This window comes from Dermacentor andersoni, chromosome 4, assembly GCF_023375885.2.
Source record: "Dermacentor andersoni chromosome 4, qqDerAnde1_hic_scaffold, whole genome shotgun sequence".
In the NCBI taxonomy this organism is placed as follows: Eukaryota; Metazoa; Arthropoda; class Arachnida; order Ixodida; family Ixodidae; genus Dermacentor; species Dermacentor andersoni.
The window spans coordinates 71672717-71696443 of NC_092817.1; the positions used below are offsets into that span (position 1 = coordinate 71672717).

The 23727-nt window shown below is 43.2% G+C and overlaps 1 protein-coding gene across 4 annotated transcripts in view; it reads right to left on the bottom strand.

The window, feature by feature from the left end:
• LOC126536774 (alpha-tocopherol transfer protein-like) overlaps positions 1 to 23727 on the bottom strand; it is a 30523-nt gene that overhangs the window by 1481 nt on the left and 5315 nt on the right. Inside the window, exons 1-5 of one of the 4 annotated variants that reach the window (XM_055073907.2) lie at positions 9582 to 10377; positions 7917 to 8066; positions 6940 to 7191; positions 3356 to 3549; positions 579 to 689 (exon numbers count right to left, since the gene is read on the bottom strand). In XM_055073907.2, the coding sequence (XP_054929882.2) occupies positions 579 to 689; positions 3356 to 3549; positions 6940 to 7191; positions 7917 to 8055 (696 nt within the window). In that variant the 5' untranslated portion in view covers positions 8056 to 8066; positions 9582 to 10377. Of the gene's footprint in view, positions 1 to 578; positions 690 to 3355; positions 3550 to 6939; positions 7192 to 7916; positions 8067 to 8173; positions 8535 to 9581; positions 10378 to 23727 lie in introns of those variants that run through there. The other 3 variants (XM_055073908.2, XM_050183778.3, XM_055073909.2) reach the window with 3 other exon arrangements.

The window sequence follows — 23727 nt, forward strand, 5'->3', positions numbered from 1 at the left end:
ATTTTCTATACCGATAGAGCTCAGCAGACGTCTAGAAAACCTTTTTCGCTGTTTGCCACTGGGTATCGCCTACACAAGAGAATTTTACTATCGCATTAGAATTTAGAACATCTGTTAGAGTGCGGCGGACACCATGGACCAAGAAGTTGACTAGAATGAAGATTTCATAATGTTTGATCGGAGAAGAATGAGCATAAGGTAACTGTACCAATGAGCAACAACTATTTAAAAAAAAGCGAGCTTGTTACCTTAAGAAGTGCTGGAGGCCAATCAGGCATCGATAAATACTATAATAGAAAGTAAATGTTATGTTTTTGACTATTAGGAATGACACCATCCTTTGTATATAATTTTTATTCTGAAGCAGTGATAGCGCCAATTCTTTTCTGTTGCAACATTTTGTGTTTTGCGTACCTGTAGTGTTTATGACCTCTTAAGATTTCTTTTTCTGTATTTATTGTGGCATTGTGTTCTGGGCATTCTTTATCTTTAGGCCATGTTATGTGTTTAATTTGCCGCCGTTACGTTATCAGAACAACGAGCAGAAATAAAGCAGTAATGTCCTGTGTGACGCTTACCCTGTTCACCAGCTTGGCCTTCATGAAGGGCTTGGCAATAGCGAATAAAAGGTCAAATAAAGCAGGGTTGTTGATGATGTAGACAGCTTTGATCCTCAAGGGTAGGCAGTCCTGTAATTGTGTACTCACATATGTATAAAAAAGTGACCACTTGTACGAAAAGAAAAGACAACTTTACTTCATTGCTCTTTGTTGACCGTTTTCAACGTGGTTTTTACAAACAAGGTTGTCACTTCTTCCCCTGAATATGTAGCAGACCTACTGAACATTCCCTTCTATCATATGCATATATACTTGGTTATCTATTACAATGGAAACAGATTTGACAGAAAAATAGGATTTAACCGATGCTATTTTGCTTTTTTCCTCTTCGTTACTTGAAACTGCCGACACTACAGAATGCCGAGTAGCCGTCGCAGTTTGTTCAATAATTACCAAATATTCGTTAAATAACTTATTAATTACTGGCCCCAAGGACAGTAGAATATCGTGTAACCGTTATAGTTTGTTCAATAATTACCAAAGATTATTTAAGTAACATCTTAATTAGTGGCGGCGAAGTAAACAAATGCAGTAGCGCCATCTCTTATTGAGATATTCGTCGACTAAAATTCGCCCTTTGTAAATCCGGTAGAGAAACAGCACCCTGTTTCCTCATTCATGATTTAAGGATAGTGAGTAAGCTATAGTATCTTTTTAATTGCATATAGGGGAACGTCGCAGTAAGGTTGTCAGAATTAGGCTAAGTGCATTTCAACGGCTGTACAGGAGCTACAACATAATTTTGTATAGACAGTTGCGGCCACAGCCCAGACATTCAATTATTAATCTTTTAGCGCAAATAGAAAAGCATTCTTAACCATGCATGGGCAAGTTAGCATACATTCATCTTCAACACAAAGCTCCAATCGACAAGGGAAGCGGTAAAGTAGGAAAGCACCAACACTACATGCAAATACAAATATCTAATGCCGGAAAAAACACGGTACTTATCTAGCCAGGTTATTTACTGCGTCCGTTGTCTGCTGGCGCCTTGTTCTTAAGATGATTGTAGAACACATTCAACATTAGAATGACTGAGTCGTCCTTCGGATAATACTTCTGCCAAATTGTATCTTTGAACCGCACAAAACACAACCCTACGTCTGTACATCTAGTGAAGGAGGAGGAGGAAATAAACGGCGAAGGCAGGGATGTTAACCAGAAATGCGTCTGGTTGGCTGCCTTACCCTGAGGGACGAGAAAGAGGGAATAGAAAGATAAGATAGCGAGAGGGAGGGGAGGGGAAGGAAAGTTGCAGTGATCTCGCGCACGCACGCGGAGGGCCCCAGCGAGTCAAAAACGTTCACATAGGCCAGTTGCCCTCAAGATAAAAGTGCCTTCATAGCTTTGCGGGCTGACGAGAGAGGAGGGCTGCATTCAAGTAGCAGCTGCACAGACAACGGCCGATCGTCCAGTTGTCACAATCCGATAGACAATGTTTCTCTTTCCGACTGAAACGATGACAATGGCCTACATATAGCGAAGGGATGTAATAAGGAGCCAATATAAGTGCAGCCGATGGTATTCTATGGCGAAAACGTAACTTCCTCGTGCATGTACGAAAACGAAAGCATAAAGTTTTGCACATTCATAGCAGAAGCGTTGTTAGGGTTACAAATTTGCCTAAACATTGTACAATTTCAACTCCCTCCTTTATCTGTCATCTGGATTTTTGCAAACTTGCTGAGAACGTCGTACTTATCAGTGACACGTTTATTCGTCTTTCCTGAAGTCACTGACTGAGCGCCAAGCACGAACTGCTGTCCATGGGGCAGCGAATACTAAGCGGCCAGCTACTTAGACCTAACACGCACTGGCTGTGTCTTTGCAGCCTACAGAATGACATACAGGCTCAGTAATGTTTTATTTGAACATGTGGGACTGGTTCGGCCGAACGTTCTGATCAGCTGGCCATGACGGTGCACGCTATTGTGATGAGAGCGATTATTATTATTATTATTATCATTACTATTATTATTATTATTATTATTATTATTATTATTATTATTATTATTATTATTATTATTATTATTATTATTATTAGATACAACAGCGCCAGCACTTTACTTTTATTCGCCAGAATATGTAGCCGGGATAAATAAAATCAGCGAGTACCATGCAAATAAAAATTAAAAAAAAAGTAGTGCCTGTAAAGCAATATAATGATGATAATGTGCAGCTGAACAGTCATGCTATCGGACTCAATCAGAGATAAAAGATAGAGATAACGAGCTGTCACGTTAAAGATTTCGAATAAATTAAAATGAAGTTAACACTTACGGGAAAATAATGAATAAAATTGCCACAGTAACCCAGTAATGCACGTAGAAATCTAAACACAGGCCAACGAACAAGTGTGTGGCTGGCTGGACGCATTCGATAAGCGCTTTTGCCGTGCTTCAAGCGTATACATTTATTAGAGTACAATTACGTACAGCCTCCCTATCTTTCTTGATAATATCTCGCCACCGCCAACCAGCAAGTGCACCAGCACCTTGGGGTGGAGCACAGTGGCTAAACGAGCGAGAAGTTGCACGCGCTGTGAAAGTGCGAGCGAGTCAGAGTTTCGTCTGCTATTCATCAACAGCAACACGTCAGCACCGCAGCAAGGCACTCACGTAGCTGGTCAGTGATCACGTGACGTAATGAAAGAATTGGTAGGACGTACGTGCTAAGAAATATGCCATCGCGAAAAAAAAGAGAAAAAAAGAAGCACCGCTTGCTTTTCCACTGACCTGCACAAGGGTAATGAATGTTCTGATAACGGAGGGCGTGTAGTGAGCTACGTGGAATACGCTAAGGCCCTTGATGTCTAGAATGGCTACGACGCCCCTGATCTGGAATTCTTCTTGAAGCAGGACATGTTCGGCGTGCACTATGCAAATCCTCAAGAAGTCGTCCAGTGAGCATATATCGGTGTTCCAGCCGCCTGGCAAAAGGGGAAAAAAAAAAGAACGAATGATAAATAAAACGTGGCTTTAGAGAGAAATTAATCGCTACATGCAGCAGAGCGTAACTTCACTTTGCCTAAATTGGTTACAAATGAGAAGTCTATAATATGTAAGGCGCCTTGGCAGAACTGCAGGCCAGGTAATGGCCTTTCTTATTAGCAACCTTTAATTGGCGGCCTAGGCAGACGACGCGTGCACTTGTGGGTCAGAGGTTTTGAGGTCAAACCTAGCTCATCGCCTCGGAGATCCTTTAAGGCGCCGCAGCAAGCCATCGCTTAATCACAGAGGCTGCGCAAGGCTTTTCTTAGGCTGCGCAATCTCCAGAATCGGCCCACGAAAGAGGTTTGAAGCATACACGATACGGAAAAGTGGTGGTTCGCCACCAAGATATACTTTATCTTTAATACGTAAACATAAATGAAATTGACCGATAGCAGGATTCGAACAGATGACCCTTTATCACAGCAGCTCGATCCGCGCTAACCATTAGGTCATGGACGCATGTCTCAGTAAGCGGAATAGAACATCCTTAAGAATTTCCCGTGTGCAAGCCAGAGCGTTGAGACCTTCGGCGCGCTTTATGAACAGTCTACGCGATTTTTCTCCGCCATCAATGATTACGCATAAAAATAATGTTTCCTTCAGGTTTGGTATGTTTTCTGAAGAACATTACTCACATTACCTGTATGATATCGCTTTCGGTCAGAATTGGAACGCCAGGTGGCGAAAAATGTTTAGGCGCACTTCGTGTTCCAATCGCAGATACTGGTGCACAGAGGAAGCTGTATTCTAATAACTCAGGTTAGACAACTTCGCTTGCTGGAACAAACTGTCAAACAGCTTACGCAGACTATGCAGGCCGTACGGGCTCCGTCGGCTTGTGCCATCGTTTTCCCACACGTAGTAGCCGAGGTACGGGGGCTAGAACGGTACCTGCCGGCTCAAGCATGGTTTCTCCAGCTAAGCACCACGTCCATCACACTGCGCTAACATGCACCCGCGTGTTGCCAGGGGGGCCGGCCGAGAAGCTCCAGCGGAACGCTAATCGCAAGGAAGCAAGGCCGACCCGCATACGCGCAAAGATAACTTCGCGTGTTCAGACGCAGAAGCAGTGTGCTGCTGTGTATGCGGCACGCGCTGCAGCTGAACGCCCAGACGTGGTGCTACGAGAACAGGAGACCGAGGCTAGGCGACAGCGTCGACAAAACCCTGCAGTTGAAAAGCGCGAAGCGGTACCCAGACGTCGTTCCCATCGTGAGCACACCGCAGTACGGGAACGCGAGGTCAACACAGGGCGACAACGCGCCGTCAAGACCCTGTACTTATAACCGATGTTGCCCGCGGACATCGAGCTTTCTCTGTTCACACATGCCACACCACGTGTGTTTACTTAGTCAGCTTACGTTTACTGCAATCCAAACTGCCACAACAGCTACAAGTCTTACACCTCGTGTAGAATTCTAAGATGCTGCCGCAGCATTATTAACTGCTTCGCCTTTATAGGGCGAAACTGTGGTGTTTTTCTTGTTAATTTTTATTCGAATGAAGGTTCAAGCCCTCTACATTCTGGACCAAAATTCTGCAAGCGTTACCACGCCCTAAATAGTTTGTTATAATACTAATATTTATGGACCATAGTTTCGGTTTCTGTGCCCAGGAGACGGATGCGTCATGAGGCCACGATACACTGGCTCAATTCGTTTCTATGATTGTTGTGGCTGCGACGAGCGAGTACACCCAGAGGAATAGCGCGCCATAATCTTGATTACAATTTTTATACGAGCAACGTCATCAAACCTAGTCTTAGAGTTAAGGGAGCTCAGAAAATTTTGCTCGGTGCCATGACGTCGCGATGATATTAATGACTTTATTGCGAAATGAGCGTATCTTGCAAATGTTTCCAACCTTCGTACTTGATAAGCGTCTACCTTGCATACGTGCAAGACGCGTGTAGTGCTGTTTTGACAACTTGGAAAATATACGTCAGTACTCCTTTAAAGGCAGTGCCAGAAAGACAAGAAGTATCGACTCCGGTAGATATAAATATTTATGGCTGAAAGCCTAAATTATACACACGGGGAAAACGAAGCTCCTGTCAGTTTTCCCGGTATCTGCGTGTTGTGCTTTAAGCCCCGAACATCTACAAGCCCGTCCAGTTGTCTACGCCTTCGGAATATATAAATGTGGCATCGCCCACCTCATAATTAGAAACAGAGAGAAAAACAAAAACAAAATATGTATGTTATAGAGGAAGGCACAGTTCTGTACGGAGTCCTTTTTTAGCTGAACCAAATTTTAAAAAAATGCGTGCGGCAAATAGCGCAATCATTGATCTGAATTACTCAATGAGGCGGCCATCACTTCTACGATAAATGAAAACTCATAAATGAATAATTAACATGATGACACTAATTAAAGTGTTTACTTTTTTACCTTAGGGCACATATTTCAGTCTAGGTATTGTAGCTAGTGAGATCGCAAGGCATATCAACTTGGAATGTATTCTGAGCATGGCACTGGTTTCGAGATATGCGCTGTCAAAGTTGGGGTAAAAATGTACTGTTGTTACGCTGAAGATATGGAAACGTAGAGCTTAGTTAACAGAAGCCAGCGTTAAGACAGTGTACCGGCGGCGATAATAAACGCAACAGTGAGGCATTACCTCATGCTTTAAGCCAATAACAACGATGGTACAAGTTTTCCATAAAATATACCACAAGCAAGAGGCACAGTTCATCTTGTTTACATCTTTTTTACGTGTTCTGTGTTTCTTTGCAGCTTTTCTCTAGGAACTACAAAGTGTAACCTCACTGACGGCTCCCAAAGACCTGTTTCTGCTGAGTATGTTACAAAATGTTTGAGTATCTGCTGAGTATCTGCTAAAATGCTGAGTATCTGCACAGACAGACAGACGGACGGAAGGACGGACGGACACGGACGGACGGAAGGACGGTTGGACACGGACGGACGGAAGGACGGTTGGACACGGACGGACGGAAGGACGGTTGGACACGGACGGACGGAAGTACGGTTGGACACGGACGGACGGAAGGACGGTTGGACACGGACGGACGGAAGGACGGTTGGACACGGACGGACGGAAGGACGGTTGGACACGGACGGACGGAAGTACGGTTGGACACGGACGGACGGAAGGACGGTTGGACACGGACGGACGGAAGGACGGTTGGACACGGACGGACGGAAGGACGGTTGGACACGGACGGACGAAGGACGGTTGGACACGGACGGACGGAAGGACGGTTGGACACGGACGGACGAAGGACGGTTGGACACGGACGGACGAAGGACGGTTGGACACAGACAGACTTAAATCGAACAAGACACTTGAGATTCGTTGACCTCACCAGTCCTGAACTTCAACACTGCTCTCCCCTTGGGATCCGTCTTGCGCGACAATGTCACCAGCCGATGCTTACGGCAGGCGTCGTTGAAAGGCACATTGCATGGCGTTAGTTCTCCGAACAGCTGTGGATTGTCCCTACGAACTTTAAAATACTTTTTGACGTTCTTGAAGGCGCTCTGGGGGTCATACTTTCTCGCCCGTAGAAACTTGACGAGGAAGTCTTCGTCCGTAGGACAGTCGAGTAAGGGTTCACCTGATTGTTGTAGAAATGTGAGAAAATTAAAGGTCTGAATATTCGCCTGAAAAAAATCTATTTCCTTGCAAATCGTGGTCACTTTTAAACAAATACTGCGAAGCACGTAGCCACGTATTGCTAGCAGCGACGAATGCACACAAATGGTAAGAACGATGCCAGTGTTATTTCTGGAGCGAAATTACATTTCTCGTGAAATGCAGCAACTTCGTTTCGAATCCACAAATTGGGAACCAATGAAGTTTAATATTAAGTTATGATTTTATTTTTATTTAGAACGACCTCACAGGCCTGCGAAGAGGCATAGCATGAGGGGGCCATATGGTACAGTTTATCACAAGATACAATCGGTAAAAAGACATCGATGCATAAAAGGATTCAAACACTGGCACAAAACGATGAAATTTACATATTTACAGAAAGATGTCAAAAACAAAGAAAAAATGGAATGAACAGGTAAGCATTGCATAAAAACAGCAAGCACAGCAAGAAGTATTACATAAAAGCAGCAAGGTACATTGCGTTGAACACTGAATGCACGAATTGTTTTTTAATAAAACTGAGATTTTTATCTTGTTCTCGACGTGTTTTGGTGGTGCTTTACTGATACAATTCCCCAACATGCATAATCTGAGCGAGGAAAGCAATCAAGGATCTTAAATGTAAAAAAAGAGTTCTATAACAAATGTATTCGAAGATTCTCCTTCCAATACGCTTGAACCCACCTAGGATTAGCTCCCGCAGTTGATGCAAGGCCTGTTCCTTTACTGCAGGCGTTTCTCCTAGCTCTTGCTGTGCAATATCTCTCAAATCTCCAGGCAAATTGAAGCCTTCCCGAAAGTTTCCGTTGCTGTCGTTCGGCATCGTCAAATTTTCTGTGCGTCAGAAAATGCATACGCCGCGGTTATACGTTAAGTGCCATCCACGTCGAGCACATTATGAACACATGTTTCACAAGCACACTTTTATCATTTGTGCGTACCTGAACTTGCGCAGGGCCAGAACTTGTAGATGTTGCTGCAGTAAAAACTAGTTTTTGTCCATTTCACTGAGAAAAGTCTTGAATCACTGATATTCTGGAGCGTCCACGTAACTCTATATAACCCCGCTATGACCGTGGTAGCTTCAAAAACTAACGATGTATTTTTCTGTCTTTTTTGTGTGTGTGCAATGAAATGTGGGTCATATTAGCCGCAGCTGGCGGCGTTAGCATTTTCGTTACACAGGTGCCTATCATCTTTTACTGGTTCAGTACACTTATAAAAGAACTAGCTCACCGCCGCGTACACATCTCTTTTTCGTTTGTTTTTATAATTTTCCAGAAATCTCGGCGGGCGCAAGCAAATGAACATGTTCCCAGTTTTTTCGTTAACTAGCTAGAAACTACGGTAACCAAGTGTGCAATTAACTAAATTACTAACAGTCAAACACTTTAATATGTTTTGAAATGGTGGTGGCGGCAGTGCTGTTCGGCGACTCTGCATGCGGTTACATGTAGGGAATGCCGCCCGGCGCCATGTAATCAGGCGGATGGATAATCACTCGCCATTATGTTGATGTAGTTAGATACAAGGTCAAAACTCGAACTTAGTGTAAATAGTCTTGCCTTGCGTGACGCCGAGATAAAATCATGCGTTGGCACAGGTACTGTCGGCAGGTCTGAATGAATGAATCGGATTGCTGCATGAAGTGCTATGTATCTAGGATCACATCCCGACCCCGGCGGCCGCATTTCCATGGAGGCGAAATCCGAAAATGCCGGTGTGTTGTGCATTGGGTGCACGTTAACGATACCCAACTGGTCAAAATTAATCCGGAATCCCCCACTACGGCGCCCCTCAAGATCATATCGTGTTTTGGCACGTAAAACCCATTTTATTTAAATATTTTAAAGGACCTGACAGCGACAAATTAGAACTGTTTCAGGGTGGGCCTGGAAGCTGGCTGTAAGCGTTCATGCATGGAAAGCTTTGTTCTAATTTCAAAACTGCGCAGTGTTTATATGGCCGCCTTGTCGGCACCTGCTGTGTGTTATGGTGGCTTGGCGTTTGTTAAATGCTGGACAGTATTTGCTGCAGTTTGTTGGAATTAAATTCATTGGTATGGAGACATTTACATTCCGCAGTCCCTGTAAACGAAGTTCTGAAATGGCGTTAGCACTAGCACGGAATGCGACAATGGATTCTGCAGGCATACATTCGAATTACGCGGCACGAAACGGGTAAAAGCTCAAGGTATCGCGTGCATCGAGTCACCCTGGAAAAGCAAACACACAAATCACGAAATAGCTTTGCTAATCACAACCGTGCTTCGTGATTCTCAGTGAAAAAAAGAGCTGTTCAAAAACGACGATAGATACGCGTCGGACAAGCAGGCCAACCTCAACTTACCGGCGGTCGCTGCTGGTAGACTCCGCGTTGGTCTCAGATATAGCCAAACTGTCAAGTCAAAAGCATTTTTATACCTTCACAGTTCTGACGAGGCACCAAATGGTCCCGCTTTTTCGAGTCGTCTTAGCAGCCACGTTCTTCTCGAACCATGCATCTGCTAAAACAGCTACCTACTTCTTCCTCCTACTGTTGGGGGGGTCTCGCGATTAGTCGGCCAATTCAGCGCCACCTAGCTTTGGTCAGTTCAACCTGCTTCTTCCCCCGAGCATCCAAATAAATGCTACAGCAGCGCTACAGCATCGCGACCTTGATGCCGGCACATTCGCCTTGCATGCGATTACTTTTACGGCGCCTCCTCGCTCGTTGCACAATCAAACCAGCCTTCGGGTATCTCTGGAATAGCAAATAGCAACAGCTGCTGAATTTCCTGTATTTTTCTTTCCTTTTTTTTGACAGAGCAGCCTGCTCACTATTCCGCCGGTGGCCGGACATGTAAAAGAGAGAGAGAGACAAGGTCAGAAAAGTCTGCTTACTGATGCAACACCCTAGGAACCATTAGAGTCACGCAAACTCCTCCGGTTCGTGTAAGTGCGCGTCTAATTGTTAACTACATTTCGGAAATTATCCATTTCTCGTTAAGCAAGAAGGGTAAATTATTTCCCTCGGAAAGTACGCGAAGTAAATCATTCTTGCACAGAGTTGCAGGCCTACGCTGTGCATTAACTACAATATCCTTAATGCTCTGTTCAAAACGCGAGGAGTAGCCAGTGCCATTTCACAGCGCCAGAATCTCTTATTCTCTGAAATGAAAAGAGACAGCTGAGGTCAACGTTAGTTCGTCGTGTACATGTTGTCACAAAATGTTCTTTTTTTATTATTCTTATTGACTTATGTTGTGTTGCACTTATAGCTCATGAACTTGGATTGCGAGCTAGTAGTTGCTGTGTTAGGACTTGTAAATAACTCGCCCGAACTCGTTTTTGAGGGCTTTTGCGCTGCTATGACTTTGTTATCATAAGTGTCTATCTTTTTATGCAGCTTGGAGCAGGAGCATAGCCGGTACCCCTACGAGGCACAAAGATCTCCTTACTATGTTTAATTGAAAAAGGCGCCTTGCCGAAGTTATAAATAAAGTGAAGAAACATACAAAAACACAGTGCTATGTCTCTGTATGCTGTTGGCGTTATTTGTAGCTTATAGTAGGGGGTTTAGAGCAACTTATAAAGCGGGATCCCTTATCAGTGAAAGATCCGTAGAGCTACTAAGTAGAGGTCAGATAGAGGGCATTAGCTGTTCGTATTTGCTTTTGGTTTTTTGCTGCTGAAGATAAGCTTCATCTGCCAGCGAAAAAATCGGCTAGCTCGAACGCTTAAGCCATGGATATGTTAGGCAAGCGGTAAAATTAACATTACAACCGTTCGTCATGGCCTTCCTCGCTGCTTTATTTTTTTTCACCCACGAGGGGTCAGAAGTCACCATTTTCGTTTATTTCTGCCCAACTGGCCTATCGCAACAAGCGTGAGGTCTGAAATGCACTGAAAGACGAAAACCAAAAGGACACTTATGCGCCTCTGTAATTTTCCCAACCACTTTCGAAACCGACCATCTTAAAATGTCTGCCTTACCTTTCAGCACAGCTGCAAGAATGCTCTGTTAAGCTTAAAAACAGTAGTACGGGTGGTTATATTTTTGTCTGGGAGCTTTTACAGTGGCTGTGTGCTATGTATGTAGATCTTGCCTTTACCTTCTGCTTACTTCTCGTAGCTCTAATTCCTTCTGTCTCATACCCAAGTGCAGGGTAGAAAATTAGATTTTGTGTACTGGTTTACTTTCCTGCCTTCGCCTGTCTTTCTTCAACTTTGTAAACTGTAAACACGATTTCACACCAATAATAATTAGAACACCTTACTTATCTTTATTTCTTACCATTGAGAGTGCGTTTGCAAAAAAGAAAGAAAAATTAAATGTTTGGGAATTAAAACTTAATTTGTAATCTGTTTGCTTAATTAACAACAAAACTGATAACTCGCTACAGCATACAAAAAAAAGCGGTACTATTTTCTATGCGTTAAGGTAACCGTGGATATCAAGATTTAGAGGCATATAACTCAGCGTACTATGTATGGAGCGTTGGTCATTACGTATATTACGTATTACGGGACGCGTAGCATATTACGTCGTGTATGTCTTTCGCAAAGGCGCAGATGCCGAGGTTCGTTCAGGTTCAAGAATTGCTACTAAGTGCGGTTTCGCTTTCTTCCGCTGTTTTCTGTTTTCCAGGTAGAGCAAAAAAATTTAGAAAGAAAGAAAGACGCCACGAGAACATTACACTGGTACGAGTCTGCACCGACTGCATAATGAATGCCTGCATGCAGTTAACCTTTGATAGAACACATGCATTGGGAACAAAGAGCCGGTACCGATACATGGTTTGCCATCACAAAATTCAAGAGACATTCAAAGGTAGGGGACAGAAGACTTCTGCTGACAAACATTGGTCAAGTTTTTGAGAGATACTGCGAGCATGATAGTGTTAACCGGTGATTCTTAAGATAAAACGAAGTTAGTATTCAATGCCGTTGTAACGTCAGCTGCTAAAAAATATATTTAACATGGAATAGAAAGACAGCTTAAAGAGAAACTGTACGTGGGAAAAAGTTGCAGTAATTCTATACACGCATTGAATTTTGTGTAACGGAATGACGAAATGGCATGATCCAAAGATTCAGCTTATTTGGTTGACACCACAGAGCTCAACGTATCCTTTTCTTAATACCAGAGTTTGATAAGTGAAAATTATGATTTAAACGCAGGAAATATAAAGGGATACTAGAGCACACACTATTTGCACAGAAGTCTGTCATCCTCATCTGTGTGCCAATATATCATTTTGTTGCGTAGAACATACCTCCGAAGGTCTTCATGCTGCCCCTCAATTTGAATCACCCATGCCAAAATGGGCGTGTTGACGTAATTTCCACGAGACCTTTGTTTAGACCGCTCGGTGAATCAGCCATTGCTGAGGTAACATGAGACGTTCAATAGTGCACAACAGATGACGCTATTCCGATTTTCTATTTTAGTCATTTTCTCCCTTAAAAAAGCTATATTCTCCCTCCAAATAACAGAACTCGTTGCTCCAGAAGTGTAATCGTTCAATCGAATTTGACTTAATATTTTCCTTCAGTTTTCTGTAACGTAAAGCCCATGGTAGCGTTATTGATACACTGGAGCTAAGTTTCAATTCAGGGTAGTTGAGAATACGAATGACTAATTAATTAATCACGACTGCAAATAATTTTTATTCAACTAGCTCAAGTTTATTGCTTTTGTACAGAAGAGAACTGGCGTACATCACAAAGAACAAAAGGTAATCTAGTCCCCACTGCTCATTCTGTACTACCACACAATAGCAATTACATTTCAGATGTTATAACAAATATTAGATTTTCAGTCTTACTCAGAATTATAGGTGTTTGTTTACTTATAAGAACGCCCTATAGCGCTCGCTTCTTGTCCAGTTCCTCGTAGTGGGTGAATGCTATTATTTGAGGAAGAGACAGGCAGCCAAATCAAATAAACGAATTTCAGTGACAGAAACATTTGCTCTGCAGTTCGAAATTTCGTAAAGAGTGTTGGCTCTTCAAACTGCCGAGCTATACACTCTAGCGAAAGAAAACGGCCACCGCATTACATTTCAATAGATTCCCGCCACTGTGGCTAAGACGGCAACAAACTGGCCGATGTCGAAGTAAAGGAGGCACTCGGAAGAATCAGATCCACTGCTCGTAGCTCCTTTTTCAAGAGCGGACGCTAACTGGCTTCTTTCAAGTGTCATCCGAAAAACGACTGAAAAGCATTGGGACATTTCGAAAACTCGCCGCAGGCGACTCCAGAGATGGGACCCTAACATGAAATTCAGTCTATCACCAAATATTCAGCGCAATTGTGCGAGTCTTCTTTACAGACTTAGGCCGGGGGTGGCGCCGGCGTATTCGACGAACCGAGTGTCCAGTTTGTGGGCCGTGCCATGTGTGTGAGACTGTAGGACATGGACCGTGTCGCTGGCCTCAGTACGTGGAACAGCAACAGAAGTTCACCAATGATCTTGCGGACTTCGATTGGCCGCCGTTGTCGGAGGACGTTATTTTAGACCCTTGAAGTCAAGTAAGGCCATCCAGGTCTTACTAGACTTTTTAAAAAGCAAGTGTCTTGACTTTAGGCTTTGCGTAGACCTAACTGCTTGTTATTTGTTTTACGTCCTCCTGTAGTCATCGACACCCATTTATTGTGCTCCTCTTTCTTTCGCTCTTCCCCTTCCCCTTCCCCCTATGCAGGGTAGCTGACTAGAGGAATGTACTACCTCAGGCCAACTTTACTCCTTTCGTATCATTAAATTCCCCCCCCCCCTCTCTCTTACTGGATCTAGTCAATTAACCTGCTAATATGATTCCAAAATTTTTAATTCTGCGTTTGGTGTTATTGTCCTTTCTTTATATTTCTTCCTACACAGTGAACTTTTTATCTCAAATTCTCATTTTCCATTTTCATTTTCACTGTTCTTGTCCGCTTCTCTTGCACCCTGTTTCATGACCAATGCCCCACTGCGCCCGAATTATCCAGGACAACAACAGCAAGAACAATTACAATACTTAAAGGAACATGCTGCTGTGCCAGCTGGTTCATTCTTGCACAAGTTAACAAGTGCGCACAGCTTGGACGCGGTAGCGAAACGGGCATTAAACGCGTATCATGCGTCCATTATGCGTTCCCGCGCAAGTTGTGTGGTTTTGTTTGATCCGCACAAAAGATACGATTCTGGTTTTTTACTGTGACACGGTTCTGCTATCGCAGTAAAGGAGTGCGAAGCTGGAGGAATAGCTGAAATCTGCTAGCTTTTTATTACGCGACAAGAAGCATCCCACATCATTCTGTCTCTTTACGTCTCGTCACAGAAACCGATTCCGCCTTATATTTTGGCAATCTTAGCAAGGTGCACACCTTGGAAAGCGATTGCCTATTTTCTGAAAGCCATTAGCAAAATCGTGGTGACGACGGCTACCTGCCGCTTCAGCGCCTTTGTTATCGGTTGTCGCACGCGTGTACTGTCGTTGTGACTAATAGCGAATGCCGTTTTTCTTGTAATCGCTGCAAGGTCGATCCAAATAGGTCGCGAAGCTTCGGGCAAAAAGCGGTTCAGTACAAATTGTCACCGACATCAGCAACCCCGGGGGGTTATGGGAGCAGCGATTGAAACGCGACTATGTTTGGAGGGAACAAACATTGGGAAAGAAAAAAAGCGTTTTTTTTTTTAATTCAAGCGAGACACAGTTAGATTCATTCAACGAAAATAAAATTCCTGGTCAATTTTATATATTTGTGACGAGTTAAGAAAATAAAAGTTTATTGTTTTAATTATTATTAATAAATGCATTTCTTTTCAGCGCCCATCGGTATATGGGACATTGACGCCACTATCACTCGCTATGCAATGCACGTCTTGAAATGAGCAGAAAGGCACGCTCGTAATGTTCACCTGTTGAAATACGCCCCCCTCACACTTTGTGCCTTTTTGTTTGTCGAAGTTCGTCTAAATTTGGTGACGCGTGTAGCTTCATCGCTTCTTAATCTGTTCAGTTAAAAGTAGTGAGTTACGACCACCAGATAATTGTGTAGTTGTTTTCGTGCGACTGCGCTGGCCGACGAACCTGGCGTCCGACGATAGGACCAGCACTCTACACCTAAAGCTTTCGTCGGCCTCCAAAGAAAGTATGTTCTGTGCAGGGGTGCGATTTCGATAACCGTACGGCTGGCCTTTTCCTGCATCACTTCCCGCGCTGAAAGCTCGAAACACCCATCAAGTGGAATGGCGGGGTAGTTGAATATATAGCTCCAAAAGCAGGCCAATGAATCCTCGGCTCATCAGCACCGGCTGGTGCTGAGAAAGGTGGTTGCTAAGCGCTCGAGATACGCACTTGCCAAGCGTACGCACGTTCAGAGAAAAGGCGAAGCGGGAAATTTCCAAGTATGCAAGGCGCGGGACAATTAACTTAATGGCAGTACATTCAGTTGTAATGAGGAACGAGAGAATAATGAGGAATTAAGAAGGAAAGTGACTGTAATACCTATAGAAAGAAAATTCGACGATAACGCTTATTTGCTTTATCTCGGGAGAACGTCAGCGTTAACTCGGATGAACACGACCTATAGATAAGCATCTTTATTATGTGTAATAAAGGAGAATATTTACACTTACACCTGAATCTACCTACGCTAAACGACCACATTTGTAATAAGGACGCCGTCGACGAAGTGGCGTTGTCAGCGTAGGCGTTGCCCCTTCATGCCAACAGCTAATATTCCTTCTTTACGCAAAAGGAAGCAATATTCCAAAGTACTTGATTAAACAACCCTCACAGTTGCCACGGCGCCAATTCAACTTTCATCCGTGCGACAGCTGACATTAAAGTCGGACTGTACGCGTTCATCTTTCTTTTTCTTATAATAGTGTTTAGAGGCAATGTACGTGTTGTGGGGTGCAGTTTGCCAGTAGCCGCTGCGTTATCTCGTAGCACCACCTAACTTCTGTCAAGGTGAGCGCCAGCTTCCGCTGTGACCCACTGATAATGGCGCTCCGCTGCACAGCTCCAGGTCATGGGTTCGATTCCTGCCGCGGCGGCCGTATTTTGATGGGGGCGAAGCAACGCCTCTCGTGCAACTTAGATTTTGGAGCATGCTAAAGAATTCCAGATGGTAAAAAATAAGGCGAAGTATCCCACTACGATGCGCTTCACAATCATCCTAAAATATATATGCTGTTAGCGCAAAGCTAAACATGGACAAAGAGATAACACAGACAGCGCTGACTTCCAAATAAATTTTAATCGCAGAAGGAACACTCGTATAGGATGATGTGAGGAAATGAAAATATGCAGAAACACTGTTGTCATCTAATCAGGCCACATGAAAAGGCTATTACTTCTACGTTATATTAAAGGCACGTGCCTGTTGTGTTCAAATAATCCGTTTGTCTGAATCTTCGCCTCCAGAATGTCTCTGTAGAGGACGTCTGTATAGCGGCATTCGCTACATTCGTAAAAAGCGCTCACTCGCACACTCGAAGGATGTTTCGCCTTCTCGTACCTCGTGCTCCTGTTATACGGTACTAACTTAGCCACAAACTTCGCTGTCCATACGGGGACGCTTCCCTTGTCTCGCGATTACTTTGTCGCCCACGACAAAAGGCGGTGTATATGTTGCCTCCAGTGCGTTGAAATCTGCAATAAATGCAAATTTTCCCGTCACATATAGTTTTATTAAGAGCGGACAGGCCGGAATGGCAAACAAGTTAAACTTTTTGGCTCTTGGGCTACTGGTAGGCCACCATTGAAGAAAAGCACCCCGACAGTGCGGACAGCCCTCTGCAGCACGAGAACCTAAAGGAGGCAAGCCTGCCTACATTCTAGTGCCACTGGGGCAAGCTATGCCCCCTAACGTTTCTTTTGAATTCAGTCGCTGCCATTGTCACTCATCGCTTGGGAAAGAAAGCTACTATCTTTTCGAATGCCGCATTACGTCGAGCGAATTCGTGCGCGTGTTGTTCAGAGACTACAATTACGGATTTGTTACTAACCAAACGTTAGATGCACCTGCGTCAACGTGCCGACTCACCCGATGGTGATTGTTGTGACGTACCAGAAACACTTCACCATGCTGGTGTTGGGTATGCCCATAATACGCGCGTGGATAGAAAACGCAAACTGATTTTCTATCGCAAACCGGCAATGCACCGCTTACTGAAGACATACTACACTGCAGGACCTTGGCCAGATCACAAATCCTGTTTCAGAGCAATTTGTGCTTTCCTTTCATTCCTGCACTGCCCGGGCTTGACTCATGTCTGTGAAAGTCCATTTGAAGGACTTTTATTCACGCTTTCCGTGCGCATCGTCACCTCTCATAACTGTTTATTTCCCCTACCTTTTCTCTGGGCGCAAAGTAATATGCTAAAGAGTCAACCTCAGGCCAGCCCCCATGCATATTTTGATAAACTTATCCTCTTTCTCTCTTTACAGGATGCAATTTCAAGAGGCGTGCTGGCCATTCGGGATTTTATTTACTATCCCTGTGGCAGGCGCAGAGATGAATATGGCGCAAGCAGAAGACATGAAATGCCCTGCGTCTTCGTTCCACTTCCTTAACCGTAAGACTGGGGAACAATGTCTTCTAAAATGTACATAGTGCCACAAGTCAGGGTGACCAGACTAATGATCGAAGCAAATACGAGGCAGGGTAGCGTGACCTACGAAGTTTCACGGTCTCCTTGAATATTAGTTTCTGTTTCACCGCGGAGTTACTAAAGCACAGACCTAGCTTGCTTGTGCTTGTACCGAAGGCAAAAAGTGCGCGCTGCAAAAGATATGAAATCATTAACAAAAAAGAAAGAAAACAAGACACCCAGAGTTTATTTTCTCCCTTCGGAAAGGGAGAGAAGGGGTAACAAAGGATAAGTCGCATGAACAGTGATTCAATTATAACTAGGAGATCCTAGTATTGAGTCCCTAGTGATCAAGAATTACTTTATTTAGTAACGCAGTGGTAGCTTTCATTCGGGCACGTCGTTATTGGTATCAATTATGCAGTCATTAAGTAAGTACTTTTGGCTACCATTGCGCATTAATGACGCCGTATTAGAATGTCTTGAGAGGCCATTTGGTTCATTTTAATGACTGGAAAATTTTAAAAGGAAGATACCACACAAGAAGAGGCACACAAATAGAGTGAGCGCAGACTATAAACTCACTCTCTGTGTGTCTCTTCTTGTTTGGTGTCCTGTTTCCCAATTTTGCACATTTAGCAATCAGTCATTGATGACGTCAAGTCATTGGTGATCACTAATGGTAAGTTCAGTTCGATTCGCTCATACTCTTAAATATCATAGCCTAATATATACGAAATGAAAAGTAATACATATGGAGTTTCAAATATGGTAACCTGCAGGAGATAGTAGGATGGAGTTACCGGTGATCGCGAATCTCGTTCTTTAGTGTCACAGTGGTAGTCTTCATTCACTAATTGACACCTCCATGAAGTAGTGTTGTTATAAAGTTCTTTTTCTGACTACACAGCAGACAGGATCGAAATACTGGTAATCATTAGTTATTGGGTTCACTTCAGTGTTCTCAACTATTTACAAATCTTAGCTATATGCATATCAAATGAAAGGTTTTTTTGAATGTTGATTCAGTTATGATAGCTAGGAACTGAACAGATTGAGTCACTAGTAAGTAAAAATGTGAAGATTTGGGTGGGAGTGAGGGGGGGGGGGGGGTATTAGCTTAAGCATTAATAAGTGCTTTGCCATGAAGACAAGTAACAAGACATACCCAGGAATTTCGAACATTGCCCCGGCGGCCATCTGTTCAACTACACCGCAATGCACCGACGCCGTAACTCAATGGGCAGCATATTTAAACAGGATATTTTGACGGACGCCCGTATTTGAATAACTTGCAGTTAGCAATGCCAAGAGGGCATGCCCTTCTAATAGCATGCGTGCTTATAGCACTTATTAGAACTTTCCCGCTGTGTTATATCAGTGTTTTAAACGTGCCGAAAGCGCTGCTATACTGCAAAATACTGCAAAAGTCCCCAATACAAAAGACACATTACAACAAACAAAAGACTCAAAACGACAGTCACCACCAGAAGCGTTCAGGTCTTTGCTCGAAGTCTCATTCTTTTATGAATGAGACTCATAATTCTAATTATGCATAATCAGCCTGCACATATCATGTAAAATGGGGCGTTTTCGCGGTTTTCGTGAGGTCACGTGACCGACAAGCGCATGGGTGGTGACTCCAAAATTTTTTCACCAAGCGTGGAGGGCTGGTTGCAGAATTGGTATAGAAAAGTTTGGAATAGCTTTACGTTATAGCACGCCAGTTGGAGTTTTAATGAGGTATTAGCGCACAACTTTGCCTGTATGCCAGTGCGCCTATACTGGGTGTTTTTATGAAGACTTTTAGTAATATTTAAAAATGGGTGTTCTGAAACAAAAGGACGGTTCCTTCAGAGACATGGCGACCATGGTGTCACAGGTTGTGCGCGATAATTAGTCACATTTTGACAAAACTAGTAAATTACGTGTAAACATTTAATTTCAACGGGATCATTCAACTGGGACATTAAATCCGTCTCTCCGTACAAGCCATAGAGTTAATATACAAGCAATTTCTTTTTTTTTTTTTTTCTAATCTAGAAAATTGCGATTGACCTCGGAACTGTGGCACGGCGAAATTCGGTTGTCAGAGTGCTCGAAACCGAAACATCACCCGGCGCGGTTGCTCAGTGGCTATGGTGTTAGGCTGCTGAGCACGAGGTCGCGGGATCGAATCCCGGCCACGGCGGCCGCATTTCGATGGGGGCGAAATGCGAAAACACCCGTGTACTTAGATTTAGGTGCACGTTAAAGAACCCCAGGTGGTCGAAATTTCCGGAGTCCTCCACTACGGCGTGCCTCATAATCAGAAAGTGGTTTTGGCACGTAAAACTCCATAATTATATTATTATTAAACCGAAACATGGAGGCGCACGCTGCTCGATGCGACGTTCTGCTGACGTCAACCAGCGACAGCCAGCAAGCGTGTTGCGGCTTCTTGCAACTTGCGCCATTTACTTTTATACGAAATGAACTTGCCATTGATTGAGTTCTCACACGATATCTATGAAGCTATGTTGTGTAAGACTACAAGAATATTGAACTACTCAAGGCTGTTAGTGATCGCTAGTTACGCCGTCTTATTCGCAATATTCAAGTAATGGTTTATGTATTGCCACTTCAATAGCTTCCGCTGCGTGAATTTGATGAATGACAGATATGGCTGCCAGAATAGATATATGATTTTCCCTGGCAATGACTCCACTTGATACCCTTAAAATTATGGGTTCGATATACCGGACAATACCAAACTTGCAATATGCCTATCGCCTGTTGCTCTCAGTATTTTTCATATCGTTCACCTAACTGCTTGTTTATTGGCACTTCTATCCTACCCAACGATGACTGGAAAATGAGGCAATCGTTGTAAAAAGCGATTTACAAACGTGAGTGACTCAGACATTTAAGCTCCTAATTATCACAGTTAAATCGCCCTTTAAATTACCTTTTATTTCACACCCATATAGTAAAGATTTGTAAATAGTCGAAAACACTGAGGTGAACATAATCACTAGTGATCCCGAGTATTTGACCCTCTGTGCTATATATTCAGAAAAAAGAAGTTTATTAAAACTGATTCATAGAAATGACAATGAATAAATGAATACCACTGTCATAAGAACCAAAGTCATTCGTGATCACTAATAAATTAATCCTACCATCTCCTAGTAATATTTCAATTACCATATTTATGATTTTCATTTGATGTACATTACACTATGCTGCCTAAAAGAACGAGAACATCGAACGGAACGTATCAGTAGTGATCAACAATGACTCGGCATCGTCGATTAACAAAGATCACCAAAAATACTCATGTTCTCACGTTTTTGTTTATACCAATGACGACGCGCACAAATCAAGGCTACCATTGTCATACTGAACAAAGTGGTTTGTGATCACTAGTGGCTCGGTCCTATCATCTCCTAGTTATTAAAATCGAATCATCGTTTGCATAACTTTTCATTTAATATCCATTACGCTATAATTTATAAGGTACGAGAACATCGAACTGAGCGTATCACTAGTGATCAGTAATATATGGTGCGCGCAGTCAGGCTTTATGATTGGATGTCACTCAACCATGCCATTCGGTCCGCCGCTGCTTCTGGAATCCTACAGTGTCATCTGTGTATACGACAGGGCGCGAATGTGTATCATAGCTGCGCATTCGCTTCCATGAGGTTTCACATAATCGACGAGCCATTTCCAGTCAATTCAACGGCAGACGAATTGTTTGCCCTTGCAATGCTGCTTTGCCGCGTAGCAGCCGAATAATATAGCCGCAGGAAAGAATTTCAGACAGAGCAATAAAACCAAACTGGGCCTGCACATAGGCGGAGTCATGGAGTATATGTTCTTAACGTGCAATTGGCGGATGAATTCTTGCTGCACAGCAATCGACATCTTAAAAATCACCCCGTGCATATTAAACGGGTTTACAAAAGTGTCCCAGAAAAAAAAAAACACAGCAAGCGGAATTAAACTAGACGTGACATGTAGCGTGAGGTCGTTGTCGGGATTAGGTGCCTAAAGGGCAATTTTCCAGTAAAGGAGGCACTGCTGAGCAATCAATCTTTTTTTTTTAAATACTTTCCATAGAGTTACGCCAACCGCATCGCCCCAGGGTAGGCTTTGCTGCAGTAGTCGATGTCCCGAACTCCTGGACTTGTCTGTAGTATCTTTTTGTGTTGATTAGGTCTCAACGGTCAATTTTCTTAGCATTGTTGTTTAATGCAATGCTGTGTGTATTATTTATGGACGCTGTTGGCGTCACCTTATGCGCACAGAGTGAAGTATCCTTAGTAACAGCATCACATTACAAGCATTTCAAAATGTAGCACCTCTGGGCTATAGTTTCCATCGATGTTTCAATTTGCAGCCTGTACAGTCGACAAGAGTATTGACAGGAAATGTTCTGTAGGTCCGGTGCATAGGTAGATGAAGAAACGAAGGAGCACACTTACGAAAACATTAAAATATGCAATTTTCATAAGTGTGCTCGTTCGTTTCTTCAACTAAGAATATATACATATGTGTGTATATATATGTGTGTGTATATATATATATATATATATATATATTATTTTGAAGCTCCTGGACTACCGCAACAAATCACAAATCCTAAGCGACTGTTATAAGCTGAAGGGGAGCAGTTTTTCAATCGGCGAAGGTTTTTCGTGGAGTGTGAGAAACAGGAAAAAACTATGGAACTGCGCGAAAACTAGAAAAGAATCTGGGGACAAGGTATCGCTGGTCTACAACAAACTGCGCATCAATGATTACTTCTACCGATGGGATGACCAAACAAATGATGTAGCCCTAATCCAACCATATTCAGCTACCTCGAGCAAAAAAAAAAAACGGGAAGCAGAAATTCAAACAAAACGCCCTCGGCGCAACGCACTCCCGTCCGAAATAACTTTCTGCAATATTAATGCGCGTAGCATACTAAAGAAAACTGACTTCCTTGAAGCATAACTTCTTGGTATCGAACCAGATTTTGTTGCTTTAACTGAGACTTGGCTAACAATGGATATCAGGGATGCTGAAATCACACCGCCAAACTACGTAATCGTACGGAAGTACCGATTAACACGCGGTGGTGGCGTCGCCTTATTGCTTAAAAAGGAAATCCCTTATATCGTGCTACCTGATGTCACAGGAGCGGAAGAAATTTTTTGTAAACTAACATTTTCTACATGCAATATTGTCGTCGGCTGTATTTATTGTAGTCCCTCATGTGAGGTTGAAGTGATGGAAAGACTGTGCTTGTATGCACAAAATAACGTTTCGGGGGCCCAGACTAATACTTCTAGGGGATTTTAACCTGCCTGATGTGAACTGGCAAACATTTGAACACCACTCGCCAAGTGCTGATATGCTTTTCGAGCTCATGCTTTCATGGAATCTCAGCCGAATCGTAACAGAGCCCACACGTGTTCAAGGAACTACTTCCAACACACTTGATTTAGTTTTTTTGAGCCATCATTTCCCGTTAGAGCAAACGTATCTTGAATTCATTAATGGCATATCTGATCATAATATTACTTCATGTGTTGTACCTGCTCAGAATACTACATTTTTTTCCCAACCACGCATCACTTACCCGGACTTCTGTAGAGCAGACGATACGAGTACTATTGACTACTTATCTAACTAATTTACCGCCTTTGAAGCACTCTCAATGCGTCCCTCCACAAACATCGAAACATTGTGGCATAGATTCAAAAAAATAATGTTTCATTGTGTTTCCGAGTATGTACCTTCTTAAGGTAAAAGAACGAGGAAGCACAATCCCTGGATATCACGTGACATCATTCATGCCAAACGTAAAGTCAAGCATCTGGAAAAAATCTATGTAAATAGCACCTAATCCTTCATCTCGAAGTAATCTTACTCTAGCTATCCAAGACATGAAATCTA